The following is a 15,229-nucleotide window of genomic DNA, read 5'->3' as shown; positions in this document are numbered from 1 at the left end:
TCAAAGATGCTTACTTCCATATTCCCATACATCCAGCTCATCGCAAATACCTAATATTTGTAATATTTCAAGGTAATTCACTTCAGCATAACAGCAGTTCCAAGGGTTTTCACAAAATGTCTAGCTGTAGTAGCAGCTCACCTCAGAAGACACCACATACATGTCTTCCTTTATCTAGACGATTGGCTAATAAAATCAAGCAATATTATACAGTGCCAACAACACACTCAATGCACAATAGATACCCTATACACATTAGGGTTCACAATCAATTATCAAACATCTCCCCTTCAACCAGCACAGGTTCAACCTTACCTAGGTGCGATTCTCAATACTCAAAAAGCATTAGCCTACCCAAATCCACAAAGGATACAGGCTTTTCAAAACATCATATCACAGATACAGCCCAATCACAATTACACAGTAAGTTTTATCATGAAACTATTGGGAACAAGGGCTCATGCATAGCAATAGTACCGCATGTAAGACTAAACATGAGACCACTGCAACAGTGTCACAAAAATGGTCTCCAGCATAGGGTGAATTACAGGATCTAGTGTTAGACCGCCACGCCAAACTTACAACTCTGCAATGGTGGAATCACAACAATTTAATAAAAGGGTGGTCATTTCAGGACCCTGTGCCTCAGACCATAATAACAACAGATGTGTCAATGACAGGTTGGGGAGCTGATTTCAACAACCTAACAATACAAGGGAAATGGAACTCAACGAAATTAACTTGTCACATAAACAATTTAGAATTGTTAGCTGTGTTTCTGGCCCTAACAGCTTTTCAACCTCAGATCAGGCACAAAACAGTCTTAATAAAAACAGACAATGACAACAATGTATTATCTGAAGAAACGGGGGGGGAGGACACATTCATCCCAATTGTCCCTTCTAACCCAAACAATATGGAAATGGACAATTCACAATCAAATTAACTTGCTGGCGGAATACATCCCAGGGATACACAACCAGCTAGCAGACCTGCTAAGCAGGACGCAGCAACAAATACACAAATGGAAAATTCACTTGCATGTACTTCAACAGTACTTTCAAATGTGGGGCACACCAGACATAGACCTTTTCACAACAAGCGAAAATGCAAAATGCCAAAACTTCTCATCCAGACACCCACACCCTCTGTCCAAGGGCAATGCTGTATGGATCAACTGACCAGAGATATTTGCTTACGCTTTTCCCCGCTCCCTCTTTATTTCCATTTCTGGTCAACAAACTGCATCACACCTCTCTTACCATGATACTCATAGCTCCCACGTGGGCACGACAACACTGGTGCACAACACTTCTGGATCTGTCAGTAGTACCCCATTACAAACTTCCAAACAGACCAGATCTGTTAACACAGAACAAGGGTCAAATCAGGCATCCCAATCCCAGTGTACTCAAGTTAGCGATTTGGCTCCTGAGGTCATACAGTTTGGACATTTACACCTTCCATTAGGATGTATGGAAGTTCTAAAACAAGCACGCAAACCAACAACTAGACAATGCTATGCTAAAAAGTAGAAACGGTTTGTTTACTACAGTCAACACCAAAATATAGATCCACTTAAAGCATCAATACAAGATATTGTATGTTACATGCTTCATTTACAAAAAGCAAATTTAGTTTTTTCCTCTATTAAAATTCATCTCACCGCTATATCAGCATACTTACAAACCATACAACATACTTCTCTCTTCAGAGTCCCTGTCATTAAAGCCTTTATGGAAGAACTTAAGGGTATTATTCCACCAAGAACCCCACCAGTTGCTTCATGGAATCTCAATATTGTACTCACAAGATTAATGGGACCACCATTTGAGCCTATGCATTCATGTGATATTCAATTTCTCACTTGGAAAGTTGCTTTCTTAGTAGCAATTACTTCATTAAGAAGAGTGAGTGAAATACATGCATTCACTCTAGGGGAACAATTTTTCCAAGTACACAAACATAAAGCTGTACTTAAGACAAATACGAAATGTTTGCCAAACGTAGTTTCTCCTTTTCATATTAACCAGTCAGTGGAATTGACAGTCTTCTTTCCACAGCCAGCCTCAACTGCTGAAAGAGCTCTTCACACTCTTGACCTTTAAAGAGCTCTAATGTACTATGTTAACAGAACAAAAGAGTTTAGGAAAACTAAACCGCTTTTTGTTGCTTTCCAAAGGCTACATAAAGGAAATCCTATTTCTAAACATGGATTAGCTAAATGGATTGTGAGATGTATTCAAACATGTTCCATTAAAGCAAAAAGACAACTTTTGATAACTCCTAAAGCACATTCCACTGGGAAAACATACCAATGGCAGACATATGTAAAGCTGCCACATGGTCCACACCACATCCATTCACAAAACATTACTGTGTGGAGGTATTATCAAAGCGACAGGCCAATGTTGGTCAAGGAGTACTTAAAACACTATTTCAAACCACTTCAACCCCTACAGGCTAGCCACCGCTTCATTGGTAGGACTGCTTTTTAGTCTATGCACAGCATGTGTATCTGCAGCTACACATGCCATTGAACGGAAAATGTCACTTACCCAGTGTACATCTGTTCGTGGCATGTAGTGCTGCAGATTCACATGCATCCTCCCTGGAGTCCTGTAGTCGTTGCAGAACTTATTTGTTTATATGTATATATTTTTACATTTGCATTGACATCTTATTTATTACATTTAGTTGTACATTTACATTCTTTCACTCTATCACTCCTTCCTAAACCCTTCGGCGGGAAAACAATCTAACAAAGAAGTCAATGCCCAGGCGCACTATCACAGAGAGGAGGAGTCATTCGATCCAGTGACTCAAGAAAAGTCTTCTTCGAAGAAAAACAACTTGCAACACTCCGAGGCCAACACTAGGTGGCAGAATTATGCACAGCATGTGAATCTGCAGCACTACATGCCACAAACAGATGAACACTGGGAAAGTGACATTTTCCATCCTGAACGCCTTCTCGTTTTCTATTCACTTTTGCAGCTCCCGGCTTTCTTCTAGAAACATAGGAATGTTTCTTTGTACTCCGATTATGTTAAGAGCTTTCCGTAATCCCCTGTACCAACTTGGATTCCTTTTTCTACCAACGTTACAATAATGTCATATTTCATATGTGTGAACATATTGTAGTTTAATGTGCATTGTTGGTCCGTATGTCTATTTAACTATGAACGTTTTTAAAATTTGGGTCATGCTCCTGGTGCATGTAGGTAACAGCATACAAAAAGCTACTTGTAGAGATACAGAACTAATACTGCATTAGCATGAGAACACAGGAACTTGAGCAGTTAAAGATCCCACTACAGAATGTCAAACTATACCATGCAACCTGCAAACTTGAAGCAAGACTTTCTACTAAATTGAAAACTTGCTTGAAGACGATCAGACTCAGAAAATGTAATGAGACTGGCACTGAAGTAAGAGTTTGTGGGGGACCAACTATAGTTAAAACTATCTAAAGCGGACGCAACTGTTTTATTTTATATTAAAGGAACTACCAGTGACATACTTGTAAACTAGCATTCCGTTTAAGAGCTTCAAAAACCCAAAACAAGATAAAATAATGTTGAAAAGTGACTTAAAACTCAGCTGGAATGCAGCTGCAAATTAAATGAGACAATGTGGCTGCTGCTCCACAAACCTGAATCAGTCGTACACAGTCCTAAAGCTTACTTTGGTCAGAGAGCAGACATAGCGAACATTTAAAGGCTCTGATAGCCCCCCACATAACTAGCGAGCTCTGTTTGGATGTTACTTCAGCCCAGATGTCTGAATTTGAGCTAATGTAGTGTCAGCTTTTTTTTTTTTTTTTTACCACTCTTAAGAATCATCAAATGTAGATTCTTGTTCTACAGCTTGGTCCATCTCTGCTTCAGTGACCATTGAACATGTAGTCCGTATTTGCAACTAGTACTACTTGTCTTCCATAGAGTAGGCTAAAGCAATGTTGGTGGCTTTGTAGCCCTGAAATGCTTGACCCATGGAGGAGTGTTCGGAGGATTTCATTGAATTATGAAAATTAAGGCACATCACACAGTAGCAAAAATATTAAGTGGCACACCTAGTTAGTCCGGTCTGTCAGTGTCCGAAAAGTGAGAGAAATCCGATCCGTGGATGTTTGGCTGTCTGTCTTCTATGAAGCAAGAGTAGTAGTTTGTGATCACTGCAGCTCAAACAGTCCACTGATGCGATGTTTTGAAAGGAATGAGCTCCGCTGGTGACGTAAAGGCATTGGTGCATCAGTTTGTTACTTCTACACATAGGGAAGAAGAAACCTGTATTGGCAAAGCCCTCATATTTAACCTGCATGTTTACACTACTAAGAGTGGATACATAGTGGTAGGACAGTGCCAGTGAAGCTGAAAATTGCAGAACTGTTTCCCTTCAATGTAAAAATGGTGGATCTTTCTGCAATATGTTGGACCCTGTACTGTATCAATCTCTTTAGCTGCTGGAAATGGTTAGGAGAGGTAAAGCTCTCTGTAGCCAGAAGCTTAAAAAATATATCTGGCATTGGCAAAGCCAGTAGTTCTTCGCAATGCAAGAGCTGTTGCTTTTGTCAGTGTATTTTAACCCTGTTGTGCAGCAGCATGGCTGCTCTCCAGCATGGCTGAAAGTCATGGGAAACCTTTGCTATGGCACGGCCAGGTCTGACTGCATCATACAGCTTTTTTGTCCAGCAGGAGGGGTGTAAGCAGCATGCTACGGGGGACGTGGCAAGCAGTACAGTATGAGAGGGGGTGGATGGCGGATGGGGAGAAGGTTAAAAAAAAAAAAAGCACTATGACGTGGACAGCAGTGTCCACATCGTAACACTTTTTTGTTGTAGTTGGGACAAGAATTAGTTGAGGGAGTGGTGAAAGGTGAGGTGGAGAAGAATTGGGCAGGGGTAGGAGGATGAGAGGGAAGAGGAACAATGGGGATGTGGGAGACAGGCTGAAAACACAAGCCCTATATGGAGTGCTTGAACCCCCCAAAAATAGTTAAGAAAACAGGAACAGTGGAAGAGCAAAAACAAGTATTTGGTCCATGCTCCAGAGGAGGGCCAAACACTAGAAGAGGACAGGCATGCCTTGACGAACTGGAAGGAAGCAAATGGGGACACTGAATTTTACCAGTGGTAAACTATGGGCAGGCTGTAAGCTCACTGTGTGTAAACAAAATGTCTTGAGGATGTGGAGCATGCGCTTTCTAGCCGAGACCTAAAAATGTGCCCAAAGCTGGAAGCGTTGTAAAATAATTGCACCGTTTCCCCTTCAGGTGCCTTTGCTGCACAAAGCCCTTTTTTTTCCAAGCACTAACAAGATTTAACAAGTAAACACGAAATCCACGCAAGTCTGTTCTTAACCCCTTCCAAAGTCAAGGTTTACACGTTTCACTCTGTATTGCGTCTCTTTAAGGTCTGCGTATCGGTAGTGGTGTGCTTTTTTAATCACCTCGAAAATAAAGCACTCCGCATCGGTACATACTTATTCATGTGTGAGCCCTAGGATAAGGCCATTTAATTTGACGAAAAGGTATTTGTGTGAATGTGAGGAGGCAAATGCATGAATCTGCTCATCTACCTCTTCCGTTGTGTATTGCATATGGTTATTGGAAGGTCTTTGGTTTGTAAGTTCTCCTCTGTGGTATTGATCTGAAAATCCTCTCCCTGGCTAGGGAACCTAGGGTACTGTTGCAACAAACCTATAAAGGTCGACGCCATGAGATGGATCACTTACACAATGTGTGGGTTGTGTCCTGGCTGGAAAATATGCTTTTATTTAACCAGTCTTCATTCATATAATTAGCTATTGCCTTTTGAATACATAACTGATGCTTTGCTCCTTGAAGGTGAATATTGGCTGCATTTGAGGTACTGGGGAAGGTAGGAGATGAGACAATATATTATTCTGGATGTTTCTGGCTAATATGAACACCTCTGTCTCTCTTTGTAGGATGAAGTCTCTAGAACAGGATGCCCTCAAAGCCCAGATGGTAATAGCCAAATCGAAAGAGGGCCGCAAACGAAGTACGCTGGACCAGCTTGCCGAGTCTCCTTCCCCAGCCCCCACCCCATCACCGACGCCACTGGAAGGTATGATATTTGGTGATTGGAGTACTCCAATACCTGGAGCTCAAAATACATCCTTCTTGTTTCGGAAAGTTGTTGTTTCTATCTACAGATGACTCTAATGTAAGTCATTTGTAATTTCATACATAATGTCAGAGATGCTGATTGGCAGCAACGTGCAGTAATGCACACTACATGTCCTTGAAAAAGACTAGCAGTGTAAAGGAACTAAATTCACTTGAACATCGCTGCTTGCTCACTCTGCTTGATGCTGCGTCAAGTCCATCTTGTAGTGTTCTGTTTCATGTTTCCTTAATGTTTTCAGTTTACTACAGAATAGAATAAGACACCTCCATGTAGTTTAAGCATTACACCTCATGTCAATCTGGAGTACCATGTCCAATATGTTGACAGAGAAGCTCTCCATGTCTCTTGGCCGTTCCAGTTGGAGCCAACAAGTTAAATTAGATTGCTGAAGGAGACGTTTTGTGACTGAATGGTGTGCGCTTCCCTGTTCCTGGTTCCGTTGATGTCATGTTAAATTTGAGGGAAAGTCAGAGTACCTGCACGGTGACTGAGTGTAACCCCTCCTTTGATTTTTTTTTTGATTTTTTTTTTTTATTGTTCTTAGAGCTCCCGCCTCACAGCATTTGCTCATAGAACAGATCAAGAGACCCCTCTTATTATTTTGTCAGATGCCCTATGTCATTGCAGAGCTCTTGTCACAACAGAATGGGGTACCTGATTTCAAACTCTTCTGTATAGGAAAGTGCCCTCTTTCTTGGCATGGTTTCCCCCATTTTCTGCCTGTTGTCAGTGTGTTTGTGTGCACTGGGATCCTGCTAACGAGGACCCCAGTGATTATGCTCTCTCCCTTCTAACTTGGTAACTCTACCCCTTTCCTCCCACAATTGGCATACTGGTCCCCACATGTAAGTCCCTAGTATGTAGTACCTAGGTACCCAGGGCATTGGGGTTCCAGGGGATCCCTATGGGCTGCAGCACTTATTCTGCCAACCGTAGGGAGCCCATAAAAAGGGTTCTGCAGGCCTGCCATTGCAGTTGGAGTGAAACGGGTGCATGCACACATTTTCACTACTGGTCACTGCACCAGGTCACTATAAATCACCACTATGGTAGGCCCTCTCAGCCCAGAGGTCAGGGTGCAGGTACCTGTGTTTGAGGGCACCCCTGCACTAGCAGAGGTGCCCCCTCAAACTTCAGGCCCATTTTCCTGGACTCTGAGAGTGCGGGGACGCCATTTTACGTGTGTACTGGACATATGTCACTACCTATGTCCAGCTACATAATGGTAACCCCAAAACTGGCATGTTTGGTATCAAACATGTCGAAATCATACCCCAATACTGATGCAAGTATTGGAATTATGATTCCATGCACTCTGGGGGCTCATTAGAGGACCCCCAGCATTGTTACCACCAGTCTTACAGGGTTTTCCAGGCAGCCCTAGCTGCTGCCACCCCTCAGACAAGTTTCTGCCCTCTTGCTGCTTGATCCGATCAAGCCCAGAATGGCAGAACAAAGGATTTCTTTTGGGAGAGGAAGGTAACACCCTCTCTCTTTGGAAATAGATGTTACATGGCTTGGGAGGAGTAGCCTCCCCAAGCCAGTGGTATGCTTTGGAGGGCACATTTGGTGCCCTCTGTGCATAAGCCAGTCCACACCGGTTCAGGGACCCCAGTACCTGCTGTGGTACGAAACTGGACAATGAAAAGGGGAGTAACCACTGTCTTGTCCATCACCACCACAGGGGTGGAGCTCAGAGCTCCTCCAGAGGGTCCCTGTGTTCTATCAGCTTGCTTCCAAGGTTGGCAGGGAACTCTGGGAGCATCTGAGTGGCCAGGCCAGGCAGGTGACTTCAGAGTCAACTCTTGATAGGTGCCTACATGGCTAGGGGACCAATTCCCCCTTGCAGGACTATTTAGGGTCTCTCTTAGGTGGGTCTTCAGATTCAGCTTGCAAGATTCCAGCAGGACTCCTCTGCAACCTCTGCTTCAACTTCTGGCCTCCAGAACTGCGACTGGAACCTCCCGGACCTGACAAGCTGCTTCCAAAAAGAACTCCTCTGCAACATTGTTTCCAGGGCTCCTGCCAGCAACTGCAACATTTCCACCTGCTGTGCATCCTCTGAGGGCGGCGTGTCTTCAGACTGCCCTTAGAAAAAAGAAGGAATCTCCCTTGGAGTGAAGGAGTCGCTCCCCTACATCCGCAGGCACCTGCTGCAATGACAACCAGTTGCGTGGATCTCCCCTCATCCTGAGCTGCGTGGATCCTGCATCATGGGTGGTGGTCGGGAGTATTCCTCTTGGTCCTCTCTGCCAGCTGTCCAACGTTAGTGGAGGTAACCACTTGCCTTTCCAAGCAGGACAATACCCCATGCACCTTGTCTCTTGCAGCTGCAGAGGCTTGTTTGCATCTCCAAGGAATCTTCAGGTGACGTGTAGCTCCAGTCCCAGCACTCCTTCCTGCGATGCACAGCCCTCTGCGTGGTTCTTCTGCGGCATGGGATCCCTTTCTGTAGTGTTGCGTGGGCTCCTTCTACGACTCCTGTGTCCCTGTCCTGTGGGACACCTGTGGGTGCTGCCTACGCACCTGTGGGTCCTCTCTATCGCTGAGGGGCCCCTGTGACTTCCCCTCCTGGGTTGAGTCCTCATGAGCCTTGCTGGTCCCCAGTAGCGCCACTTTTCCACTAACTGCGGGTTAGCCTTTGCCACATCTTGTTGGTGGAATTCCTGCACCTACACCTGTCAGCAGACCACTCCAGCGGGAACTCTCCTCTGGCTCCAGGGCTGCAGTGCTGACCTGGTCTTCCTCACAGTCGACCAACTCCTGCAAGTACAGCTGTGTTGGTAGTAGCTCCTACTCCTCCTGGACTCCACTGTGACTTTTGGACTTGGTCCCCTCTCTCCACAGGCCTTCTTCTCCAGGAATCCACTGCTGGTTTCTTGCAGTCTTGTCTGGGTGTTTTCTTTTTATCTTTTCCTTCCTTTTGGGTGGTTTGGGGAAAATCCAGTGATTTACTCCTGCTTTCCTGGTCGCTGGGGGATACTGTGTTATTTACCTCTGTTGTTTTCTAGTACTCCCAGATCCCCTCCACACATTCAACTTACCTAAGTGGGAGTCCTGTGATCACATTCCATTTGTTTCAGTATATGGTAAGTGCGTACCCTTCACTAAGAGGGGATACCTGGACCTGGTATAAGATGTAAGTACCTTAGGTACCCACCACACACCAGGCCAGCTTCTTACAATCTGTTACTATTGAATGCACACCAGATTGGATATCTTGTTGGAGGTTTAGTGATACCTCGCATTGTGTGAATGCATAGCTGGATTGGGGGTATGTGAGCTCTAGTGCAGTGAATGTTAGTGTGATACATTTGAACGCAGAGCAATTACACAATTGTTTGCCTTCTTTAGAATTCAGAGCAGAATGTGGAATCAGATTTCAAGTTCAATGGGAAGCTTTATTTTGCATTTGTTTGCTTAGGGCTGGCGTCTTCACCCCGCTTTGGTGGGAAAGACTTGTTATATTTGAGGTGGGAGCTGAGCGAGATATTGTTTGCAGGTTCAGTAGGTTACCTGTATGCATATTAATGTGGTGGTAGAATAGTAATCTCTTGTCCACATTGAGTGTATCTGAAACATGCTGTGTTTAATGGCATGTAGAAGAGGTTACAGGTGGGGGTGATCACCACACAGTGTGCCATATTTTTATTCCTAGCTTCTGGCTTGTGACCAACAACTTCTGTAATGCCTAGAAATCGAAGACAGAAAGACGCATACAGCAGTCCTCCTGTTGGTATGTGTATCCTGGCACCTGCATGTCTTCCATCTTGGTCATCTTTTTATTATATTTGATTCTTTAGGACTATTGGCTCCGTCGGCCAGTTATGCGGGGATATTTATACAACAGACTTTTTTTGTATGGCTTTGTGATCTATTCTATGCCCTAAAAGGACAGTTCGAAGAATCCACAGACTTAACACAAGGCCTGATCACCATGAAGTAGATGGGAATACCCACTCTGTTCCTGCTAAAACAGATCTCAGATACCAGGGCTCCACGAGGATTTAGATATTATAAGATGTATTAGAATAGTCAAAAGGACTTTTGTCAACAAACGTCTGTCACAGGAATTGGTTTTGACATAGTTGCAGTGCCAAGGTAGGAAGCTGTGAACTTTGCTGTAAAGAAATGGCTCCCTGTTGCAGTTACCCCCCACTTTTTGCCTGATACTGATGTTGACTTGACTGAGAAGTGTGCTGGGACCCTGCTAACCAGGCCCCAGCACCAGTGTTCTTTCACCTAAAATGTACCATTGTTTCCACAATTGGCACAACCCTGGCACCTAGGTAAGTCCCTTGTAACTGGTACCCCTGGTACCAAGGGCCCTGATGCCAGGGAAGGTCTCTAAGGGCTGCAGCATGTCTTATGCCACCCTAGGGACCCCTCACTCAGCACAGACACACTGCTTGCCAGCTTGTGTGTGCTTATGGGGAGAAAATGACTAAGTCGACATGGCACTCCCCTCAGGGTGCCATGCCAACCTCCCACTGCCTGTGGCATAGGTAAGTCACCACTCTAGTAGGCCTTACAGCCCTAAGGCAGGGTGCACTATACCACAGGTGAGGCCATATGTGCATGAGCACTATGCCCCTACAGTGTCTAAGCAAAACCTTAGACATTGTAAGTGCAGGGTAGCCATAAGAGTATATGGGCTGGGAGTCTGTCAAAAACGAACTCCACAGCTCCATAATGGCTACACTGAATACTGGGAAGTTTAGTATCAAACTTCTCAGAATAATAAACCCACACTGATGCCAGTGTTGGATTTATTAAAAAATGCATACAGAGAGCATCTTAGAGATGCCCCCTGTATTTTACCCAATTGTTCAGTGTAGGCTGACTGGTTCCAGCAGCCTGCCACAACCGAGACATGTTGCTGGCCCCATGGGGAGAGTGCCTTTGTCACTCTGAGGCCAGTAACAAAGCCTGCACTGGGTGGAGATGCTAACACCTCCCCCAGGCAGGAGCTGTAACACCTGGCGGTGAGCCTCAAAGGCTCACCCCTTTGTTCCAGCACCGCAGGACACTCCAGCTAGTGGAGTTGCCCGCCCCCTCCGGCCACGGCCCCCACTTTTGGCGGCAAGGCCGGAGAAAATAATGAGAATAACAAGGAGGAGTCACTGGCCAGTCAGGACAGCCCCTAAGGTGTCCTGAGCTGAAGTGACTCTAACTTTTAGAAATCCTCCATCTTGCAGATGGAGGATTCCCCAATAGGATTAGGGATGTGACCCCCTCCCCTTGGGAGGAGGCACAAAGAGGGTGTACCCACCCTCAGGGCTAGTAGCCATTGGCTACTAACCCCCCAGACCTAAACACGCCCTTAAATTTAGTATTTAAGGGCTTCCCTGAACCTAAGAATTTAGATTCCTGAAACTACAAGAAGAAGAAGACTGCTGAGCTGAAAAACCCCTGCGGAGGAAGAACAGAAGACACCAACTGCTTTGGCCCCAGTCCTACCGGCCTGTCTCCTGCCTTCCAAAGAACCCTGCTCCAGCGACGCTTTCCAAGGGACCAGCGACCTCTGAATCCTCTGAGGACTGCCGTGAGGACTGCCCTGCTTCAAGAAAGACAAGAAACTCCCGAGGACAGCGGCACTGCTCCAAAAGAACTGCAACTTTGTTTCAAGGAGCAGATTTAAAGACCCCTGCAACTCCCCGCAAGAAGCGTGAGACTTGCAACACTGCACCCGGCGACCCCGACTCGACTGGTGGAGAACCAACACTTCAGGGAGGACCCTCCGGCGACTCCGAGACCGTGAGTAACCAAAGTTGTCCCCCCTGAGCCCCCACAGCGACGCCTGCAGAGGGAATCCCGAGGCTCCCCCTGACCGCTACTGCCTGAAACTCCATTTCCCGACGGCTGGAAAAGACCCTGCACCCGCAGCCCCCAGCACATAAAGGAACGGAACTCCTGTGCAGGAGTGACCCCCAGGAGGCCCTCTCCCTTGCCCAGGTGGTGGCTACCCCGAGGAGCCCCCCCTTGCCTGCCTGCGACGCTGAAGAGATCCCTTGATCTCTCATTGAAAACCATTGAAAACCCGACGCGTGTTTGCACACTGCACCCGGCCGCCCCCGCGCTGCTGAGGGTGTACTTTTTGTGCTGACTTGTGTCCCCCCCGGTGCCCTACAAAACCCCCCTGGTCTGCCCTCCGAAGACGCGGGTACTTACCTGCTGGCAGACCGGAACCGGGGCACCCCCTTCTCTCCATTGCAGCCTATGCGTTTTGGGCACCTCTTTGACCTCTGCACCTGACCGGCCCTGAGCTGCTGGTGTGGTAACTTTGGGGTTACTCTGAACCCCCAACGGTGGGCTACCTTGGACCCAAACCTGAGACTTGTAAGTGATTTACTTACCTGACAAAACTAACAAAAACTTACCTCCCCCAGGAACTGTGAAAATTGCACTGTCCACTTTTAAAACAGCTTATTGTGTTTTATGTAAAAAGTATACATGCTAATGTAATGATCCAAAGTTCCTAAAGTACTTACCTGCAATACCTTTCAAATGAGATATTACATGTAGAATTTGAACCTGTGGTTCTTAAAATAAACTAAGAAAAGATATTTTTCTATAACAAAACCTATTGGCTGGATTTGTCTCTGAGTGTGTGTTCCTCATTTATTGCCTGTGTGTATGTACAACAAATGCTTAACACTACTCCTTTGATAAGCCTACTGCTCGACCACACTACCACAAAATAGAGCATTAGTATTATCTCTTTTTGCCACTATCTTACCTCTAAGGGGAACCCTTGGACTCTGTGCATGCTATTCCTTACTTTGAAATAGCACAGTCAGAGCCAACTTCCTACATTGGTGGATCAGCGGTGGGGTACAAGACTTTGCATTTGCTGGACTACTCAGCCAATACCTGATCACACGACAAATTCCAAAAATTGTCATTAGAACTTGATTTTTTGCAATTTGAAATTTTTCTAAATTCTTAAAAGTCCTGCTAGGGCCTTGTGTTAGTCCCTGTTAGCATTTCCTTTTAGAGTTTAAAAGTTTGGTAAAAGTTTGAATTAGAACCTAGAACTAGTTTTAGATTCTTAAAAAGTATTCCAACTTTTAGAAGCATACTGTCTAGTGCAGAGATGAATGTGGTGGAACTCGACACCACACCTTACCTCCATCTTAAGATGAGGGAGCTAAGGTCACTCTGTAAAATAAAGAAAATAGTAATGGGCCCCAGACCTTCCAAACTACAGCTCCAGGAGCTGTTGGCAGAGTTTGAAAAGGCCAACCCCTCTGAGGATGGCAACTCAGAGGATGATGATAGTGACTTGGAGGGTGATTCCCCCCTACCAGTCCTATCTAGGGAAGACAGGGCCTCTCAAGCCCTGACTCCACAAATCATAGTCAGAGATGCTGGTTCCCTCACAGGAGGGACCAACCTCTCTGAAATCACTGAGGATAACTCCAGTGAAGAGGACATCCAGTTAGCCAGGATGGCCAAAAGATTGGCTTTGGAAAGACAGATCCTAGCCATAGAAAGGGAAAGACAAGAGATGGGCCTAGGACCCATCAATGGTGGCAGCAACATACAGGGTCAGAGATTCTCCTGACATGTTGAAAATCCCTAAAGGGATTGTAACTAAATATGAAGATGGTGATGACATCACCAAATGGTTCACAGCTTTTGAGAGGGCTTGTGTAACCAGAAAAGTGAGCAAATCTCACTGGGGTGCTCTCCTTTGGGAAATGTTCACTGGAAAGTGTAGGGATAGACTCCTCACCCTCTCTGGAAATGATGCAGAATCTTATGACCTCATGAAGGGAACCCTGATTGAGGGCTTTGGATTCTCCACTGAGGAGTATAGGATTAGATTCAGGGGGGCTCAAAAATCCTCGAGCCAGACCTGGATTGATTTTGTAGACTACTCAGTGAAAACACTGGCTGGTTGGGTAACTGGAAATGAAGTGCATGACTATGTTGGGCTTTATAATTTGTTTATGAAAGAACACATTTTAAGTAACTGCTTCAATGAAAAGTTGCATCAGTATCTGGTAGACCTAGGTCCAATTTCTCCCCAAGAATTGGGAAAGAAGGCAGACCACTGGGTCAAGACAGGGGTAACCAAAACTTCCACTGGGGGTGACCAAAAGAAAGGGGTTACAAAGCCTCCCCAGGAGAAAGTGGGTGACACTAGAAACAAAGAAAAAGAGTCATCTGTAGGCCCCCAAAAACCAGACCAGGTGGGTGGGCCCAGAGACGCAACCCAAAACAAAGGTGGGTACCAGGGTAAGAACTGGGATGCCACTAAGGCATGGTGCCATACCTGTAGACAGACAGGGCACCACACCAAGGACACTTCTTGTCCCAAAAACAAACCCCCTAGCCAAATCCCAGGGGTGACCAGTGTAGCCATTGGAGATGACTCCTCAGATGAGGAGGTCTTCATAGCCTTCAACTGGAAAAAGGGCCCAACAGGTGAGTTGGAGATTCCAGAGGGAAGTAGACACTTCCACCACCTACTGGTGAATGGAATCCCAGCCACTGCCCTGAGAGACACTTATGCCAGTCACACTATTGTGCATGACAGGCTGGTGTTCTCAAACCAGTACATCCCAGGTGAGACTGCCAGAGTAAGAGTTAGCCCAGACAGGGTCACTGATAGGCCTGTGGCTTTTGTGCCCATAGAAGTGGGTGGGACTTTTAGCTGGAGAAGGGTGGTAGTCAGTACAGACCTCCCCCTTGATTGTTTCCTTGGAAATGACTACCCAGAGGTTAGTCAGAGCCCAAGAGAGGAACTGGTCCAGTGCCAGTCCTCTCCCAAGGATTCTGGAGTTCCTGCCTCTGCAGTAAATGCAAGTAGGCCCCAGAAAAAAAAGAAAAGGAAACAGAGTAGGAAAGGTGGACAACCTTTAGCCAAGGTTCCAGCAAGCCAAGGAGATTCTGCTCCAGTAGGGGAGAACTCCAAAAGTGGCTCTGATAAAGTCCAACCTGACCCACAAGAAGTCCTGGCTAGTCAGGCAACTGTTAAGTCTGAGTGGGTGGCTCCTCAGCTAACAGAAGAAAGAGTGGAAGAAGGGTGTTTACTACAAGATGTGGTAAACACCCACTCTAATACAG

At 45.8% G+C, this 15,229-nt stretch overlaps 1 protein-coding gene across 23 annotated transcripts in view; it reads left to right on the top strand.

Annotated features, from left to right (window-relative positions):
• The window catches only part of SCRIB (scribble planar cell polarity protein), a 551,765-nt gene that overhangs the window by 473,939 nt on the left and 62,597 nt on the right, over positions 1 to 15,229 (top strand). For all 23 annotated transcript variants that reach the window (XR_011201023.1, XM_069220949.1, XM_069220942.1 and 20 more), the window contains one exon: positions 5,952 to 6,091. Coding sequence is in view for 22 of the 23 variants with exons in the window: in XM_069220949.1 (XP_069077050.1) it covers positions 5,952 to 6,091 (140 nt within the window). In the remaining variant the exon portion in view is untranslated. The remainder of the gene's footprint in view (positions 1 to 5,951; positions 6,092 to 15,229) is intronic.

Source organism: Pleurodeles waltl, chromosome 2_2, assembly GCF_031143425.1.
Source record: "Pleurodeles waltl isolate 20211129_DDA chromosome 2_2, aPleWal1.hap1.20221129, whole genome shotgun sequence".
Taxonomy (NCBI): domain Eukaryota; kingdom Metazoa; phylum Chordata; class Amphibia; order Caudata; family Salamandridae; genus Pleurodeles; species Pleurodeles waltl.
The sequence above is the reverse complement of the archived record's forward strand: the minus strand, read 5'-3'. Positions and strand labels throughout refer to the sequence as shown.